The sequence below is a fragment of the Brassica rapa genome, chromosome A03, assembly GCF_000309985.2.
Source record: "Brassica rapa cultivar Chiifu-401-42 chromosome A03, CAAS_Brap_v3.01, whole genome shotgun sequence".
NCBI lineage: Eukaryota > Viridiplantae > Streptophyta > Magnoliopsida > Brassicales > Brassicaceae > Brassica > Brassica rapa.
This window is the reverse complement of record NC_024797.2, coordinates 31160302-31180000: the sequence shown is the minus strand read 5'-3', so window position 1 is coordinate 31180000 and position 19699 is coordinate 31160302. Positions and strand designations below refer to the sequence as shown.

Below are 19699 nucleotides of genomic sequence, written 5' to 3'. Positions count from 1 at the left end.
TTTATGACAAATGAAGTAAAAAAATAATATACAGTATATGAAGTTATTCAGAGGTTTAACATCTCCTTCTCATATACAAGATATGAATCAATGTTTCAACCATTTTTGTACTACTGAATCCTACATTCTACCTAATTTTGATCAGTTCACAACCGGTCCACTAAAAAGTTAAAAAGTTATCAACTCTTAATCTTTTAAATCAGATTCACGAACCTGCTTTCGGACATAATACTTGTGTAGAAAAAGAAATCAATCTCTCTTTCGAAATTTCTTTTGAAAAAAGTTTTCTTACCGGAAAAATTACCCTACAATATTACTACAATAGTAAACCAAGACAGAACACAAACACATTCAGACTTGAGACATAGAAGTCAACCAACACGTGTAGTGTGGAAAAACGAGCACAACCATGTCTCGCTTCCTTTAACATAACCGTTACAGTAAAAAAATTTCTTTAATCCAACAACAAAGCTTATAAAACTTTCTCAAGCTCGCTGTGTCTCCTCCTCGCTCTCACTCACCATCATGGCTATCTCCATCTGCTTCTCTCTCCTCCTCATCGTCCTTTCCCAGTTCCCTTCCTCACGTAAGTATCTTCTTCAATACGACGTAGTTTCCCCCTCCTCTCTTCTTCTTCTTCCCTCTAAACCTTAGTTTCTTACTCTGTTTTTTTTTCTGTTTGTCGTCCACAGATGCAGAGCCCTTCATCGGAGTCAACTACGGTCAAGTCGCCGACAACCTCCCTCCGCCTTCTGAAACCGCAAAGCTCATTCAATCCACTTCCATCCAGAAGGTGCGACTCTACGGCGCCGATCCCGCCATCATCAAAGCTTTAGCCGGAACCGGCGTCGGCATCGTAATCGGCACAGCCAACGGAGATCTCCCCTCTCTCGCCGCCGATCCCAACGCCGCCTCTCAATGGATCAGCTCCAACGTCCTCCCTTTCTACCCCGCCTCCAAGATCATCCTCATCACCGTCGGCAACGAGGTTCTGCTCTCGAAAGACCCGAATCTGGTGAGCCAGCTCCTCCCGGCGATGCAGAACGTTCAAAAAGCGCTCGAGGCGGTGTCGCTCGGCGGGAAAATTAAGGTGTCGACGGTGCACGCGATGTCGGTGCTTGGTAGCTCAGAACCGCCGTCTTCCGGTTCGTTCGCGTCCGGTTATCAAGCCGGTTTAAAGGATATTCTGCAGTTTTTAAGCGATACCGGCTCGCCTTTCGCTATCAATCCGTACCCGTTCTTCGCTTATCAGAGTGACCCGAGACCCGAAACGCTGGCGTTTTGCCTCTTTCAGCCTAATGCGGGTCGACCCGACCATAACACCGGAATCACGTACATGAACATGTTCGATGCTCAGGTAAAATTAATTACAGTCTGGTCTAAAACTAATCAATTCACTTTTTGTATTGGGTGGCTAACTAAATTCTACTAAACTTAACGCAAAATCAACTAATCTCTCTCTGGTTATGAAAGTTGGTGGACTGTTTTATATCTAATGATTTACTTAGACGGCAACGCATAGTTTAGCTATGTGGGTTAGTTTCAAGTTATGTACTCTTTTTTTCGCTATATAAGTTATGTATTGTTGTGACACAGAAGGATCTTGATAATAATGATAATTTGCAGTATTCACGTGGACAATATATAGTATGAACTTTAGGTCTTAAAATATATAGTTTGTATAATGATTTTCTTTGCACTAGATTGTGGCAAGGAACTTATTCTGTTCTCTACTTTTCCTTTTAGAAGGAATCTATATTCTTATTATATAGTACAAAAGACAGTTGTTCACGTTGGATGATACGGCTGCATACATACGTGCCGTGTGTGTCTGAATCTACTATACTAACACACAATCTTTTTTTTTTAAATCTGCTATTAGTTTCGTTACTGTGGCTTTTAGTATTGAAAACTTAATTATATTTTTCTATTTCATACGTTGTTAATAATTATCTTCTCAGGGAATAAGCATGCGTGATGATGTCTTGCTTGTAGTCAGTCTTTTACTGATTTGTCTGACATGCCAGATTCGCACTAGTTTTTTTTTACTTATTTTAGATGTTTCTTGAAACATTTGTTTACACTCGTCATCATCAACAAGCAGCATTGACCAGAAGTTCATAATATATAGCTAAAATAATAGAAGAGGAAAATCAAACGGTGCTCTTCATGTCATATATTACGTGTTTGTCTTTGCTTGAAACACACGTTACAGTCTCTCTAATTCATCGTTCACAGGTAGACGCGGTTCACTCGGCTTTGAAATCAATGGGATTCGAAAAGGTGGAGATCGTGGTGGCGGAAACGGTGCTCTTCATGTCATATATTACGTGTTTGTCTTTGCTTGAAACACACGTTACAGTCTCTCTAATTCATCGTTCACAGGTAGACGCGGTTCACTCGGCTTTGAAATCAATGGGATTCGAAAAGGTGGAGATCGTGGTGGCGGAAACAGGTTGGGCTTCACGAGGGGACCCCAACGAAGTTGGACCGAGCGTGGATAATGCTAAAGCTTACAACGGAAACCTAATAGCTCATCTAAGGTCAATGGTTGGCACACCTCTCATGCCTGGAAAGTCCGTCGACACTTACATTTTCGCACTCTACGATGAGAACCTGAAGAGTGGACCATCTTCTGAACGGGCCTTCGGGCTTTTCAAAACCGATCATTCCATGGCTTATGATGTTGGCCTTGCCAAGAGTAGCGGTAGTAGCACCAGTAACAGTAGTAGTCAGGTTAGATAATCTTGGCTGCTTTACACATTTGTGATTACAGTTAATAAAATAATTTTGTTTAAAATACTAAAAATTGTGGTTATATGTTTTTAGACGCCATCGGGAAAAGCGTCGACGGGGTGGTGTGTATCAAAGAAGGATGCCACGGATGAGCAGCTGCAATCGAGCATAGATTGGGCGTGCGGACAAGGAATAGACTGTGGGGCGATACAACCAGGAGGAGCTTGTTTTGAGCCAAACAATGTGGCGTCACATGCAGCTTTTGCCATGAATATGTATTACCAAAAGTCTCCTAAAAGGCCTACAGATTGTGATTTCTCTCAAACCGCAACAATCACCTCCCAAAACCCTAGTATGTTTTTCTCTCCCCTTAGCTCTCACACCATAAAAAGGACCACATATCATTGGTCTGAAAAATATATGAAAGAGACCACATGAATGTCTTTTTAAGTATTTGTTTGCTCCACTTAACAATGTAAAAATGCACATACTAATTGGTTCTCCTTATCTTGATTTTAAATTCGATAGGTTATAACAGTTGCGTCTATCCGGGAGGTGGAGGAGGAGCAGGAAGTGCAGGAGTAATGAACAAATACGTGAACTCAGACAAAATAGAGAGCAAAAAGAATGGAGCAGTTGAATCAAAAGTTTATTCTTCTCTATCTTTTCTACTCATCGTTGTGTCCCTAATCGTCCATGTAAATATGTAATGGGCCAATAAGCTTATTGGGGTAGTTTAATTATTACTACTCTTTACTTCTTGTGTTCCTCCCTCCTTTGTATTTTTGCCTAATCAAGTTGTTATTAGCTTTATTTTATAATAGCTACAAAGTACAAACATTCTATAAATAATATTCTATTGTACTCGGTAACGGCTATTTCCCCACTTTGACAGACTTGTTTCCGTTTACATGTGGATCTGAATATTAAACTAGGATAAACTTCGACATACCTTTATTTTATACTATAGTCCAATTTTGCTTATGAATAGAAGAAGAGAGATAATAATATAAGGAAACAAGTGATTATACCCTTTTCTTTGTTAACTGCAATTTTATGGAATATGAGTGACATGAATCTCATCTCCAAATTTTGCATAATGAAGAAGATGCTATCTATAATCACGACTTGAAAAAATGTTCATAACTCCACCATTACAAGCGTTGAACAGTTATCAAATCAAAACCAAAATCACAACAAATAACTAATCAGCGGGAAAGGAGCAAAGGTAGCTGAAGCTCAAAACGACGTCGCTTATGGATTGTGGGGTCCATACTTTTTTATGCAACAGTCAATCGTTGGTTGACTCTTGGCTCTCTCTTTTTCTCTCAGGACAAGAACTACACCTGTCTTGACTACTTCACCTTTCGTTCCCCCACGTGATCCCCTCGAATCCATCCTCTCTAGGGTTCGATCTCCCTCTCTCTCAATCATGAAACTTCCTCTCTTCTAGAACACACCCAAAATCTAACTCCTTTGATCAACGACGGAGAAGAATGTCTGTCTCCGAGCTCAAGGAACGCCACGCCGTCGCTACGGAGACCGTTAACAACCTCCGTGACAGGCTTAGACAGAGACGCCTCCAGCTCCTAGACACTGATGGTTCGTTACTTCTTCTTCTTCAACAATCTATCTGTGATTGTTTGTTCTTAGATCTGTTTTGCTTTCTTTCGAATCGAATTTCGGCAGTGTCCAAGTACTCAGCAGCTCAGGGTCGTTCTCCAGTGAAGTTTGGAGCCACGGATCTTGTTTGTTGCCGTACTCTTCTGGGACACACCGGGAAGGTGAGTGTGTAAAGTTCGATCTCATCTCTACCTTACATAGATTCTGCAAAGCATATCTTTTTATCCCATAAAGTCTGCTCCTTTATAGAGTTTTGTAGCTTGTGATTAGTGTAACCAATCTCTAATAAAGCTTCATTCTTTGAGTAGTTTAGGTCCGAACTTGTTGCGAACAAACCTGAATTATTGTAGAACAAAATAAAGAAACTTCAGAAAGCAAAACCAAATATTTATTGAATTTGTATATTAATTTGTGAAATGTTGGCTTTTTACTGGCGCATAGAGATTTTAGACATTTTCAAAATTAACCGAACTAGTTTGATGTTCGGTCTAATAAGATTTGAATAGTTTTTTTTATGTTTTGAAGGATTTGGTAAAGATCCTAGCTTTGTAACTATTAACAGGTTTATTCTTTGGACTGGACGCCTGAGAGGAACAGGATCGTGAGCGCATCTCAAGACGGAAGGTTAATAGTGTGGAACGCTCTAACGAGTCAGAAGACTCACGCTATTAAACTCCCTTGCGCGTGGGTGATGACATGCGCCTTCTCTCCAAACGGTCAGACGGTTGCGTGTGGTGGTTTAGACAGTGTGTGCTCCATCTTCAGTCTCAGCTCAACCGCTGACAAGGACGGAACAGTACCCGTTTCGAGAACCCTCAGTGGCCACAGGGGTTACGTTTCGTGCTGTCAGTATGTCCCAAATGAGGATGCTCATCTGATCACCAGCTCGGGTGATCAGACATGTGTCTTGTGGGATGTGACTACTGGTCTCAAAACATCTGTTTTCGGCGGCGAGTTTCAGTCTGGACATACTGGTGACGTACTAAGGTATGGATCGGTTTATTACCATCGGTTTGTTTAAATAAACTCATGCCCTTATGTAACCGATTGTCTTTCCAGTGTCTCAATCAGTGGATCAAACCCGAATTGGTTTATATCCGGTTCGTGTGATACCAGTGCCTGCTTGTGGGACACTCGAGCTGCAAGCCGAGCGGTGAGAACGTTTCATGGACACGAGGGAGATGTTAATACTGTTAAGTTCTTTCCGGATGGGTATAGATTTGGGACTGGATCAGACGATGGGACGTGCAGGTTGTATGATTTAAGGACTGGTCATCAGCTCCAAGTGTATCATCAGGCAAATGGTGATGGTGAGAATCTGCCTGTGACATCCATTGCATTCTCTGCCTCCGGGAGGCTTCTCTTCGCTGGCTACGCAAATAACAGCACTTGCTACGTTTGGGATACTCTCTTGGGAGAGGTAAGCTAAGAGTAATATTAAGTATTGAGTGGTGAGAGTTAAATTTTTTTCTTTCTTTTGGCCTCATTGTGATGTGTTTTTTTTTCTTGCAGGTTGTGTTGGATTTGGGGGAACTGCAAGATTCACACAAGAATCGGATAAGCTGTTTGGGGATGTCAGCAGATGGAAGTGCCTTGTGTACAGGAAGTTGGGATTCAAATCTAAAGGTTAGTTAGTGTCTTTGATCATCATATGTATATTATGATTTTGAATAAAGATAGAATAACATTTTGATTTGTGTGTATGTGTTTGATGGAATTACACACAGATATGGGCGTTTGGAGGGCACAGGAGAGTGACATGAAGAGTTATGGTCTCAGTTCCATTTCCGGTTCTTGTGGTTTTGGTTTATATATTCTGTAGTCTGGAAGTTGTATAACCCGGTACGGTCGGTTTGTAATCTGTGGAAAATAGTTGAGTTGTGTTAGAAAGGATCAAACAAAAATTACTGAATTATTGAGTGGAGTTGTGTTATCTTAATTACCACCCGATAAATACTAAATTTAAAACTCTGGTTATAAATTTATAAAATATAAAACAAAATGATGTATTTTTTAATTAATGTTATTCTCGTTAATTTTGCAACAATAAAGTGTTTTAGTGATATTTTAGAGAAAATTTGGAGAAATACAGTCTAATAAGATTTTAATTTGAAAACTACACAATTATTTAAAGTTTTTTTAAATACACTTATGTATATAAAAATTTACTAAATTGTCCAGTTTGAATATTTTTCAATTCTTAATTTATTTATATTTAAAGTAACGGTTTTACAAAAAAAAATTAAAAAAAAATATTTACAATATCTATATAATACTCTTTTAATATATCTTAAAATATTTATTTTTTAGAAAAAAAAAAAAGAGAACAAGACAGCTTCTCGTCTCATTCTCTGTGTCGTCCATTTCTCAAAAGAAAAATATTTTTCTAGTTTCACAGATTTTTCCTCTTATATCATTAAGATTCTTCCTCTCATCTCATTAAAAGGTTTGTTATATCATTTATATGTCCAAAAAAAAAAAGGTTTGTTAGTTCATGGATCAAACTTCAATTTCTAATAATGCTTCAATTTTATTCTGAAAATAGTTTTGTTTTTTTTTTTTGCTTTTAGGAAAATCATGATGCATATAGCTAAATTTTTGGAGAGTGGAAACAAATCATAATTTGTTTATTTTATAATATTTTTGTTATTTTAAAATTTTAAGAGGTAAAATAACAGATTTATTTCAACACACAAATTTATCTTGAACATAAATAATTATAATACTATTAATTTCGAATTTATATTTTAATTATTGAAATATCAAATCTGGAAAAAAATATCAATTCACATTGAATAAAGTATAGTTTTTTAAAAATAAAATAGAAGATGTAATTTTCAAATTTCAAACTATTAGTAGAATAATTTACAAATTATCCCTATATTTTAGGATATATATATATATGTTTTGCCCGTGTTCCTCAAAAAAAAAAGTGTTTCAAAAATTTTTTTTTTTTTGCCTAAATAAATTATTGATTCGCCGGGTGTGTCTGTATCTCGAGTTCCGGCGGTTTAAAACCCTAATTTTCTCCCTCCTTATCGCCGCCGACTTAAGAGTTATGAAGGTGTTCCATCTCGGCGGTGAAAACACTCTCTCTGTTTCTCTCTTCTCCGATGTCACCAACTCCAAGTACTCTCTCACTCTCGATTTTCTCTCTTGTTTTAGCTTCAATTTCTCAATTTTCTTGAGCTGTTGATTGTGATCAGGGAGCTCTTGAACTCGATGCTAGATGGAAGTCTGAAGCTTGAGGTCTCATTTCTCAACGCCTTACTCGTAAGTTCTTATCTTTCCTCAACGTTCACATTCAAGAACGACTTTAGATCTTTTTTTTATCTTATTAATAATGAATTGTGTATTATCAGATCCCAGATGTGTTCCCTCTCTTGGCTGCTGCTCAGAAAGCACTCGTCTCCAAATCACGTGATTCGTTATCAACACGAACTCTTCATTCTGAGCTTGTCTACAATTACTCTGGATCTAAACATGTACGAAGCAAACAAACTTTGCTTGTGCTTCTTGTCTTGTTCTGAGACACTGGGGTCTAGTTTAGTTGTTCGAGCCTTAGCTATTAGTCTACTGTAACTAGGATTGTTGATTATAGCTGTTGTGAGTTTGTTGAGAGAATGAGAGTATCTTACCAATCAAGTTTCATTACCGAAGTTGTCTAATGTTGTTGTTCGTTTCTTCCTCCATCTTAGATTACAGAATCATTGAAACGATGTGGGATATCCGAAACTACTACTTACATTCTAGCTGCCCGGTTCAATGCTTCTCCCATTGAGGTTAATCATCATCTCTGACTTTCCCTGATGTTAAGCTCTTTTAGATTCTGTATTTTTGTTTGTTTCTATCAACTATGACATTATTTTGAGATCAAAACCAGATGGAGGAGGTGGCGAAATTGATCAACGGGAAGGAGATTGACTTGGAGGAGTTAAAGACGCAAGCTAATCAAGCCCATATTTTAAAGGTAACATTTCGTTAACAACAGTAGTTATAAGCCCTTTTCGTTTTTTTTATCCTAGTGTTATAAAAAAAAGTAATAATCTGTGACATTGATTCTTTTCAGCATTACAAGATAACTAGCCAAGAACTTGTGATTTCCTCTCTCGGAGATGCCATTGTTTGCCGGATCGCTGCACGAGACGCTTTGTAAAAGACGCTTTGTAAAAGAAGATGCCATTTTTTGCCATCAAATATAGTTTTATCTTATCTGTTATAACTAAATTTGACACTTTGTTTTGTAATTCTTTGCATCGTTCTTACATCAGAGTATCAGACCAAAGATGAGTTTCTTAACCTCTTTATTATCTCACTCATATAATTTTATCAGACCAAGAATCTTGCTCACTTTGACAAGCCAAGCCACTATCACTCTCCTGTTGCACTTAACTATAAAACACGCTACAATTTAATCTGAGAAGAATCAATTCTCTTTTTTTATGAACGAGTAACTACATCTTTGTAACTACAATTTAATCTGAAAAGAATCATTTTTTTTTTCTTTTATTTATCACTGAAACATATCAGCAATAGTGTTCCCTGAATCCGAAGAATCACCATTCCCAAAATCCATCACCATCTTCAAATACTCCTCCATATCACAATCTCCTCCTTCTCCTCCACGCCATTGCTCTGCTTCCACAGAATCCACTGCGCTTACACTCGCGCTTGCATTCGTTCTTGTATCCTCAGCTGGAACAGAGGAAGAAGTAGTAGCTGAAGTGTAATCCACAAAGGGGAAGTTTAGTTTAGCCCGCGGCCCACGGAACCCAATAGCTGCTCTATCATAGGCCCTAGCCGCGTCCTCAGCTGTTTCGAAAGTGCCGAGCCAGACACGTGTCGCTCTCTTGGGATCTCTGATCTCTGCAGCAAATTTCCCCCAAGGTCTCTGCCTCACTCCTCTGTATCCATTCTTCTTGTTCTTCCTCTTCCTTATCTTCCCCGTAGCCGCCGCCGCCACCACCGTGCTCTCTCTTCCACTACTCTTACTAGTAACCCCTTCTTCTACCTCTACTTGTTGTTTCTTTTCGATTCTCTGATTTGGCGCGAAAAAGTAGTTACAGCCTAAACAACCATCGATCCTGCACACTTGGCACGTGTCGGAATGCATTCCCGCGCTAATCACTGTGCTACTGCTGGAGAAGCCCTGATACGGCGTCGTTTCTTTCTCCCCTGAGAGAACGTGTTGCAAAGCGGAGACTATAACCGAGAGCTCTTGCTCCGGTGACAACTGCTCCTTCTGTTGATACCTGTTCCGGGTCGAGTCTCGCTCTGAAGCTGGAGCTCCGACGAATTCGGGTCTGGTGTTATTAGGATAATGCATTTTCGAGTGACTGTGTAAGTGTTGAATGAAGCACCTGGAGAGGATGATTATGTTTTTTTTGTTTTCTGTTGTGTCTGAGGAAACTGAAAGTGGAAAGAATGCTCTTATTTATATACGGTTCCGTGTTTTCAAATTTTTGTGGCTTGTTCAGCTGCCAACTGGCACGCTCTTCAGACACGGGGTCGTTTTAGTGATTTGTTTTTGTTTTGTTCTGGAAACACGTGCCGTTTATTTTCTCAAATATTTTGACAAAGAGAATTTTATTTTAGTTTATTTTATTTTATTTTGGGGTTGGGTTTATACCATTTGACAATACAAAGTTTTGGATTATTATCAACATATGTGACGCTTTTTAAGAAGTGAACTGCGCTTTTGTGTATTTGTTTTTTTTTTTTTTTTTTTTCCATCTGAATTTATTAATTAAAAGGGGTAAAAAACCCAAAAGGGCAGAGCCCAAACCATACAAAGAAAAACTACAAAAGCCCAAATACATTAAAAACCACAACTGCCATAATGGCCCAACAGGCCCAAATTCCGAAAACCCTAGCTAGGGCAACGCCGCTCGATCCGCGCGAAGCGCGCGCCTCCCTATCTTCTTCCTGCGGCTCCAGCTTCCGCGATACGACGCCTAACCACTGCGCCGTCAACGGAATTGAGCCGAGACCATTCAAACCCACCTTTCCACCACAACTCGAATGCAACCAACGCACACCGAGACTCATAACTAACCGGATCTACGATTTTAATAGAGAATAAACCCGGCTACAATCGCTCATCATCTCCGACATACATGCATGCGGAACCAGATTCAGAGACGAGAGCCAGATGAACAAGAGAGGCTCGGATTCGTAGATCGCGGTGAGGTAACTCGAGAAACTAGCCGGCGCTAGCGGTGCTAAGAGAGCCACCGCCTCCCGGAACCAAAACCGGCGATCTCGGTGCTGACGAAGCCACCGACTCCCGGAAACAGAAACCGGCGAAGAAGATGCTGAGAAAGCCATCACCTCCCGGGACAAAATCGGACGGCCACCGTAGATAGGTGCGCCGCCGAGACTAAACCCAACAGATCCACAAACTAAAGATCTAAACACCTAAAACCCCGTTTAAAAACTTGAAAAACATAACCGGACCGACGGTGGCTAAAGGAGCCTCGCCGTCGGCCGGGAACCCTCTCTCTTTTCTCTCTTTTCTCTCCCGTTTTCTTGAAAACTTTTGGTCGCTTTTGTGTATTTGTTAATTAATTATTGACATAGCGTTATGTTCGTTTTCACACTGTCGACATTTAAATTTAAACATGTTTAAATGGGATAAGTATCTTAGGTACATAATTTGATTGGCTGGGAATAACTCACGTGCAAATATTTAACTTATTATTTCGCCTGCTATTTGGGCAATTATCTACATTGTCTACACATTTATGCCCTTGTAGGAATCAATTTGTCTTTCTAAATGACTAGATCCATCGTCTCAAAACTCAATAGCGCATCTATCTACCTTTTCTCTATTTATACTTTGAGTTGTAGTACGTCGAATCAATCCAACAACATTTTTTAAAAGGTTATGCCAATAGACATGTGTAACATTACAATAACATTGTGGTCGACATGAACAATGGTAAGTTTGAGGCTCTTGAATAAATTAGACAAAGGAAACCTGTTATCTTTAGAATAGCACACATAAAAACAGTGTACTGCTGAGCTTTTGAACTTCTTTCATATAACCTTGATGATTCAACGTTATTTATCAATTTTCAGTATCGAACTTACAAAAAAAAAAATACTAACGGAAGTGAGATGAAATCTAAATTATTACACATAAGAACATGAGTTAGTACTAATTATTTTACTGATTTTGAATAAAAAGTATCAAACTTAACATAGTATTGTAGACTTGTAGTCATGTTTGATCCAGGTATAATATTGCCAATTCTAAAATGTAATTAGGTTCGAGATATATTATAGGAGTCATCATCTAGAACATGTTGATAATTCTATATAATAAGATGTAATCTAAAATTACACTACAAGAAAACACGCCGAATTCCGACGGAGGTTCTGACGGACTACAATGTCGTCGGACGTTTGTGACGGATTTCTGACCACTTTCCGACGAAAACAAAAAATTTGAAGTCGTCGGAATTCCGTCGGTCATTTTCGACGAATTTCCGAGGAAAAATGACTCGTCAGAATATTCCGACGACTTTTCGACGACATTCCGATAAAACATATAACCGTTGTAGTCGTCGTAAATTCGTCGGAATATACCGACGAACTTCCGACGATATTCCGATTAACATATATAACTGTTACCGTCGTTGGTATTCCGTCGGAATTTTCTGACGAATTTCCGACGAACCATGTTTCCGTCGGAAATCCCTCGCAAAATACCGACGACATAGCGACGACAAAGGGTTCCATTGAAGTTTGGAAATGTCCTCGGTAATTCGTCGGAATATACCGACGACATTCCGACGAACTTGTCTAGTTCGTCAGAATGTCGTCGGTATATTCCGACGAATTACCAAGGACATGTGTTTCTAAAAAATTTCAAACATAAAAATCTATAAATTTAGATGCCAAAACTATGAAAATAATACATAATAAGTGTTTAGCATAGTATTAGATCGCAACCGTTCAAATATAGCAACTCATTAAAATATTTATGTATGCATATCATTGTTTTCATAACATCTCATCTTAACACTCATATACTTATACAATCATATTCATCTAATCTTACACTACAAAAAATGTTGTTGTGTAAAATCGTGTTATAAAAACATTTTTATCGATAAATCTTTATGCAAATACTATATATATTATCAAAGATTTAGATTTTGCATTTAGAAACTTGTAATCAACCCCTAAACACTATGTCGTCGGAATTCGGTCGGAAAAGGTCGTCAGTATTCCGTCAGAATATACTGACGGACACCAACTCCGTCGGAATTTCAATTTACCCGGGAAAACCAAACCGCGTGAAAATTTTCGCGAACCGCCAATTGGTATATATTTAATGATCCCGACGGAATACTGACGAATCTGTGTCCGTCGGAAACGTTAAATATAATTACCCTTCTTCTTTCTTCTTCGTTATTTCCGCCTCCGCCTCTCTCTCAATCCTTTCCGCGATTTCTCTCCCTTTCACGGCGATTCCGACCATTCTCGAGCTCCCATCACCGGCGAATCCTCTTCTCACCCTCATATCTCTTCCCCAAACCCCAAATCATGTAAGAATCATCCCAACCTTGTTTTATCTCAATTTTTTAGGGTTTTGGAAGTTAGATCTCGGATTTTAGGTTGTTTAATTTAAAATTTTAGGATTGAATGGATAGTTTAGGATATATAAGTTAGGATTGTTGTTTGGATTGTTGTTTTAGTTTTGGTTTGGAATTATTTTGTGTTTTTGTCAAAATTCAAAACGTTTTACTATTTTTAAAATGTTTTTTGATTTTTAAAAACGTTTTTCAAGTTTCCAGTAATAAACTATGTATAATAAAATGTTTTTTTTTAATTTTAAAAATATTTAACAACATTTTTCTATATTTATAAAAAATTATAATTTTGTATACATATATATATATATATAAATCATATATAATAAAAAAATTTATAATTTTTATAATTTTTATAAGTTTCCAGTAATAAACTATGTATAATAAAAGGTCTAGTAGTTTTTTTTAAAACGTTTATAAAACCTTTTGTAAATATATAAATGAAAACATTAAAAATAGAAATGATTTGAAAAGATTTTTGATGTATTAATTTTTTTTTAGGTCTGAGGATGTACCCCGCCCCGCAGCCCGTCTTCGATGTATTTCGGTGAGCAGTTCCCGTGCATCGGGATCGTCTCACGAACAAAACTCGGTTCCCGCATATATTCCCGCTCCAGCTCCCGCTCCAGAAGAAGTTCAACGCCGAGATAATGCAGAAGCTAGATCGTTTGATGTCTTTGAGTTCTTAGTTTTTTTCTGCTTTTTAAAAATTTCTGAATGTTTTTTTTCTATTTCGGTTTGTATGAATTTTTAACTTTCTGAATATTTTTTTTCTATTTCAGTTTGTATGAATTTAAATTCTATAATATTATTGGTTTTAAATTTCAGATTTTATTTATTTATTAATTAATTTTTAATATAAAAAATATATATAAAAATGCAAAATTAATTCGTATTTAAAATTGATATATTCCGACGAATTGAGGGCATCAGACTATACCGACGAACGAAGTCCTCGGAAAATACCGACGGAAATGGTTCCTCGGAAAATTCCGACGAACCATTATCCGTCGGTATTTTCCGAGGACTCGGTTCGTCGGTATTGTCCGAGGGACGTGCTCCGTCGGTATATAGTTTTTTCGATGAACTCTGGTCTCGTGTGTCCGCATCGGAATATCGTCGGAAGTTCGTCAGAATGACGTTTCTCGGTATTCGTCAGAAAGTCGTCGGAAGGTCTGACGAAATTCCGACGAATCTTTTTTTTCCGACGAAATTATACCGACGGACTGGTTCGTCAGAAATTCGTCAGAATCAGTGTATTCCGACGAATTTCTGACGATTTCGGCCATCAGAATCCCCATGTTTTCTTGTAGTGTTATGCATAAAATAAATTCATCTATTTATCATCAACTGAATATGAGTTAAATATCTATAAAATTTAACGTTGTATCTTTTCTATATTTAGGCTTTGCAACATTAACAAATTGAACTGTTTTAAAGATTTACACATCCCCACCACCCTTTGGCATGTGCATTCATTGTCTCACTTCAATTCACTATAGTACACTATTCCCGTATCAATTTCCAATTAGTATAGTTGATTTATTGTACTAGTCACTTATGTACTCTCTCCGTTTCTATTTAATTGTGTTCGTAGAGTAAAATTTCCGTTTCAAAATAAGTGTCATTTTATGATTTCAATAGAAAATTTATTGTCTTTATATTTTAATATATTTTCTTATTAGTTGAAATGTGATTGTAATAATTATTTTATTTAGTAAATATACAAAATTAAGTGCTTTATTATTTTGTGTGTCTAAGTTTAAGATGACAATTAAAATGAAACGGAAGAAGTATATAAAATGGTAAGAATTTTATTAGCATATAAATAAGAAAAATCATATTGCAAACAATAATTTTTGAGAGTTTTAGGAAAGACCGGACTGAAAACATTTATGTTTAGGTTTACGGTTCTAACTATAATAATTAGCATATTTTTTGCGAGAGAACACCGGATAATAGTTTATCATTAGTAATTTATCACATGTACACTAAATCAACCTTTTACACAATAAGGCTCTATGAAATTCAACTAGCATGAGACAAAACGATCTTTCTTTGGATAATTTCTTCCTTTGTTTTCTGTAAAAAAAAAGATGAAAAGAAATGAAGGGAAAATGAGCTAACTTGTTTAATGAAAGCGAAGGTTTGACTGAAAGCGAAGGTTTGACTGTTTCTGGGGTCAAATGTTTCAATGATTTGAAATGTATATCATGATGATGAGCTGGCATGTTGATTCAGTAAGCTCTTACGTCACTCTATCACAGTGTTGACCCACCACACTACGTCTTCCCTTTCTAGACTCTCTTCACGCTGACCTTTGATTATTCTTTCTATCTTTTGGTCTTTGACTTTGTCTCGCATAGTCGTAGGCTCGTAGCCAGTTATAAACAAGTACATCACATAATTGACTACTGAATATCATAGAGGCAAAAGAGTAGTTTTGGGTTCTTATAAAGGAATACGAACAAATATTACTGTCAATTTTTTAAAAATATCGCCGACTACGTTTAGTGCAAAACATACAGTACACGTATTTTTTCAGCACGTATTTTCTTGATATACTAGAATTTAGGCTTTTGGTGTTTAACGTTTTCTTTAAACTTTAGTATATATAGCTAATTGTAACTGTGCAAAGATTTTACTCTAGCACTTAACGTGCTGACGGTTGATGCATCATTATTTACTTTTGTAATCTATAAAGCATATTTTTTTTTGACAAAGGGCTTTTATCTATAAAACATATTTGCAATGTATAAACATATTTTTTTGCTAATGTATAAACCATATATGCTAATAAATAAAAACATTTTATGCAACGTATAAAACATTTTTTTTGCTAATTGTATGTGATAGACTTCGGACGGCAGCATGCTGCGATACAAGTTGAGGTAAGAAACGAGAAGTGAAGGCCTCAGCTACCAAAGGCAGAGAGGCACGTTCTGCACGTGCAAAACTGATTATAACACGTTTTTGTTTTTTTGCGCTGACTAACGTTTCCTTCATGATCACGCCGCGTCATTACTTTTTCACTTTAGCTTCTCTTTTTTTTTCTCCTTACACTAACCAGTTATAGATTCTGTGGATTAGTACTAAACATTGATACTTATTTGATAATTGTTAAATGTCAAAGCTTCTACTTTTTTTTATCTAATGTTTATTTCCATTGCATATGACATAATTCATCAACCCTAATTCACTATTTATAAATAAATGTCTAAGCAACTTGAACCGTCCATTTCATATATAAGGAAGTTTATGTAGATCGAGTGCATGTAATATAAAGGAATGTATCAACTTGTTTGGGTCCAGAAAAATAAGCTCGATATAATCAAACAAATAATTATTTGTTTTAGGGTAACCAGTAGTAATATATATATGGTTACTAGCTAAGTTTGATTATTTTGGGCCTTCGAAAATCAGAATACCCTTTGCAACCTTTTCTTCACGTTTTAAGTATTGTCAATTTGTCACAAAATTAATTATCAGGATTGATTTCGTATTCTAGAGTTATTTTCTGTAGTTTTTCGTTTACCACAGCCAGACACAAGTTACTAACGATCAAGCAAACAAACAGTAAGAAAAATATATATTTTAAATTGATAATCGGTAACAAGAACAATAAACTAGGTGAAGGGTGAAAATACATACAACCTCTCTTTTTCCTTTTTTTTTGACAACCGAAGGTTATTAGACTTTAACTTTATGCATTCTTTTTTTTGTTATTTGATGATGGCGGTGAAGGTAAAACGGTTAACGCTAATACTCCACTGGTCGCCGCTGCAATTGCTCCCACAATAAATGCTGGTAGGTTTCCACCGCCAAATAAGGCGTCGAAAGGTCCTCCTCCCAGTGATACTATCATTTGTGGTATCACAATCGCCAGATTTAAAATTCCTAAAGAAAATCATGTAAACAAAAATATTATTTAGTTATTTATGTTAGAAATGAAACCATTTTTTCAACGTTTATGCTACTAAATGAAATTAATGAATGTTTAAAAGATACTGAACTAATGACATAAAGATGTCAATTTAGTATCACTAAGTTAATAAATCCCACGAAATTCAGTGATATTGATAAATCTAAACTTTTAGTTGTTATATCCACACAATGTTTAGAAAAAAAGTTACATTGGAAAATTGGACTCCCTTATTTTTCTTGGCAAAAAAAAGGAAAAACTAATTTCAATCAGATATGAATAAAGTTGGAAACAAATCTCTCAATTAATGTATTCAATTCAAACGTTTGAACATACCTAATGGTAACTAACTGGCCAGCCATACATATTGGCAGACAATTGGATTTTTAAATTAATGGGAATTTTTAAATATATATTATAAATTAAGGTTAAAATTTACCTCGGCCAGCGCCGGAGCTGCTTGAAATTGTGGAGGAGGCTAGTGCAAACGGAATCCTGAAAGTAATCTGTAAAAAATAAAAGATGTGGTTAATATTATATTTAGACAAAATATTAAAATGTAATAAAACACAATAAAAGACAAAAGCTGAAATACTTACAGCTAATGGGATACCAAGAACAGCAAAGAGACTCAACGCTCCAGCTCTAATACCAGGTGACGGTTCGGCATAAGGACCGGCTGTTTTCCGATAATCCGCCGCCAACTTTGTAACAAGAACCGTCATAACCAAACCAATGGCGAGTATAAAATTCACAATTCCCCAAAGCCGTTTAGCACCACCCACTTTCCGACCAATCCACTCAACACCAAGTGACATGAAAGCAACAACAATAGAGTTAAACATAAGTCCCAACGCACCAGAGTGTACTCCTTGGCTGTACAGTTTCTTCATCCTATCGTCTCCTTCGGAACTTCCACCGTACACCTCACGACCCATCCAATCAGTGTCGAGAAAAAGAAACGGGAACCATGCGATCCAGTTAAGGGCCGTGACGATCAAAAGCATCCACATGGGACGTTCCATTACTTTAAAAACTCCAAAAATTTCTCCAAAGGAAGCATCATCACTCACAGTCTTCTCCTCGTCGGGGTTCACCGGCGGGGGAGACCATTGCTCGTCTTTAACGTACCAAAGAGACGTGACGGTGACGATGAGGAGGAGTATTATAGACAAGAGGAAGCAGCTTTTGAGATTAGCACAATAGGTATCGCAAGCGTTTGTCATCGCGAACGGGAACATTATGTGTAGGTTCGTATAAGAAGCAGCCGCGTATCCCAAAACGTTTCCAACCGCCATAAAGAAAGAGTAAAACGCGTTTGCGGCTCGCGTTCTTTTAGCGTCTACTGCGGCTAAGTCGGCCAAGAAAGCACGACAAGGTCCTTGGAGAGTGTCGCTGGCCACGTCGAGGAAACAGATCCCGACAGCGAAGATCGCTATGGCTCGTACCCTCGGCGTTTGCTCGAGCTTATCTCCCATTTTGTAACCGATATCAGCCGCGTAACCGATCAAGAAGACGGCGAAGGCGTAAAAGGCGGCCCCGGAGGCAATGAAAGGACGGCGGCGACCAAATCTTGACGTGCATCTGTCACTAGAGTAACCTACGATAGGTTGAACAAGCATGCCGGAGATGGGACCATAGAGCCAGATGATAGCGGACCATTTGTGAGGGCCACCGAGAAGTTGTACGTAAGGAGTCAGGAGAGAGAGCTGTAGGGCCCACACGAACTGTGCACCGGCGGCGATGGAAGCGACGGAGATGATCTTACGGAGAGGAGGTGCCGCCGTATCTTTAGCTTCCATTATCGGGGAAAAACACGATTAGTTTAAATGTTAATGTTTTAGAGAGGAAAACGATTTTTGGAACTGAAGATTGTGTTTTTGTGATGTAGGAGACGAGAGCATGGTGTCGTATTTATAGTGAAATGGGAAGGAGTGAAATTTTTTAGTTATTAATAAGACTTGGAGTTGATTTCTTATTGGACAAGTAAGAAATTAATTAGCATCAAGTGAATCAGATGTAGTTCAATTTCTTTGACACTTTTTTTTCTTCTTTTTAAATCAGAAAAGTTCGGAAATTTAATAATCTCAGATTCTCAATACATTTTACCTAACTACTTTTTTAATGATAGTCATTGGTACAATGAAATTAAAACAATAAAATTAAGTTCGACTACAAATAATTAAAAGAAAAATTATTGTCAACTAAAAACCATCAAATAGTCTTTTGCTATTATTATCTTTGTTTAGTATTTAAAAAAATAACTTTGAAAAACCAAACTTTATATCATAAGATTGGAATTAATTAATTTTGAATGATAAATCGAAACGGTTAAAATTATCATGCCTAAGAAAAATTTACATAAAAGTATATTTACAAAATCTCAAATAAACTAATTCATAAATTATAAAATTTTAAACAAAATTTCTTATTCGATATAATAGAATTTTATGACATCTATATTATTATTTGCGAAGTAAATTTTTAGAATCGAGCTCTCAAGTTAAAAATTAGAGTGGTTAATATCGTTTATACCCTTAATGAATAAAATATATAAATAAATTAAAAAATAAAAATGAAATTTTAATTTATTTGATTAGATAATTGATTAAAATTAACAATAGTAAGAATTATCCAAAATCTGAAAATATAATTTTAAAAAGAGATAATTTATATAAAAGTCTTTTAGTGAAAAGTTAAAAACATAATTATATAAGTAAATATTAATCAGATAAATTTTTTAATCATATAGTTAAAAATAGAATATTGAATTATCCAAAATCTAAAAATATAATTTAAAATTTTATATATATATATA

At 36.7% G+C, this 19699-nt stretch overlaps 5 protein-coding genes across 6 annotated transcripts; 3 read left to right on the top strand and 2 right to left on the bottom strand.

Moving 5' to 3' along the window:
* The first annotated feature begins 234 nt into the window (after nucleotides 1–234).
* On the top strand, nucleotides 235–3614 carry LOC103862352 (glucan endo-1,3-beta-glucosidase 7). Of its 2 annotated transcripts, XM_009140049.3 has the most exons (6): nucleotides 235–586; nucleotides 693–1357; nucleotides 2239–2307; nucleotides 2386–2736; nucleotides 2830–3088; nucleotides 3265–3614. In XM_009140049.3, the coding sequence occupies exons 1-6, from the start codon at nucleotides 526–528 to the stop codon at nucleotides 3444–3446; spliced, it is 1587 nt and encodes a 528-aa protein (XP_009138297.1). In that variant the 5' UTR covers nucleotides 235–525; the 3' UTR covers nucleotides 3447–3614. The 2 variants fall into 2 exon arrangements, with proteins under 2 accessions (XP_009138297.1, XP_033144741.1); XM_033288850.1 differs by lacking the exon at nucleotides 2239–2307 and having other exon boundaries at nucleotides 238–586.
* Nucleotides 3615–4055: 441 nt separating this feature from the next.
* Nucleotides 4056–6298, top strand: LOC103862350 (guanine nucleotide-binding protein subunit beta). Its single transcript, XM_009140048.3, has 6 exons — nucleotides 4056–4338; nucleotides 4426–4520; nucleotides 4922–5346; nucleotides 5419–5779; nucleotides 5872–5985; nucleotides 6087–6298. The coding sequence occupies exons 1-6, from the start codon at nucleotides 4233–4235 to the stop codon at nucleotides 6120–6122; spliced, it is 1137 nt and encodes a 378-aa protein (XP_009138296.1). The 5' UTR covers nucleotides 4056–4232; the 3' UTR covers nucleotides 6123–6298.
* A 295-nt stretch (nucleotides 6299–6593) lies between these two features.
* On the top strand, nucleotides 6594–8661 carry LOC103862349 (EKC/KEOPS complex subunit Tprkb). Its single transcript, XM_009140047.3, has 6 exons — nucleotides 6594–7488; nucleotides 7566–7632; nucleotides 7722–7844; nucleotides 8058–8141; nucleotides 8243–8329; nucleotides 8429–8661. The coding sequence occupies exons 1-6, from the start codon at nucleotides 7262–7264 to the stop codon at nucleotides 8513–8515; spliced, it is 675 nt and encodes a 224-aa protein (XP_009138295.2). The 5' UTR covers nucleotides 6594–7261; the 3' UTR covers nucleotides 8516–8661.
* A 108-nt stretch (nucleotides 8662–8769) lies between these two features.
* Nucleotides 8770–10896, bottom strand: LOC103862348 (ethylene-responsive transcription factor ERF109-like). Its single transcript, XM_009140046.3, has one exon. The coding sequence runs from the start codon at nucleotides 9683–9685 to the stop codon at nucleotides 8873–8875; it is 813 nt and encodes a 270-aa protein (XP_009138294.2). The 5' UTR covers nucleotides 9686–10896; the 3' UTR covers nucleotides 8770–8872.
* A 2808-nt stretch (nucleotides 10897–13704) lies between these two features.
* On the bottom strand, nucleotides 13705–19430 carry LOC103862347 (sucrose transport protein SUC1-like). The gene is made up of 3 exons (XM_033288852.1): nucleotides 17481–19430; nucleotides 17321–17387; nucleotides 13705–16856 (listed from the first exon to the last, which is right to left on the bottom strand). Exons 1-3 carry the CDS (start codon nucleotides 18681–18683, stop codon nucleotides 16663–16665), a joined length of 1464 nt encoding a protein of 487 aa, XP_033144743.1. The 5' UTR covers nucleotides 18684–19430; the 3' UTR covers nucleotides 13705–16662.
* Between the last annotated feature and the right edge of the window lie 269 nt (nucleotides 19431–19699).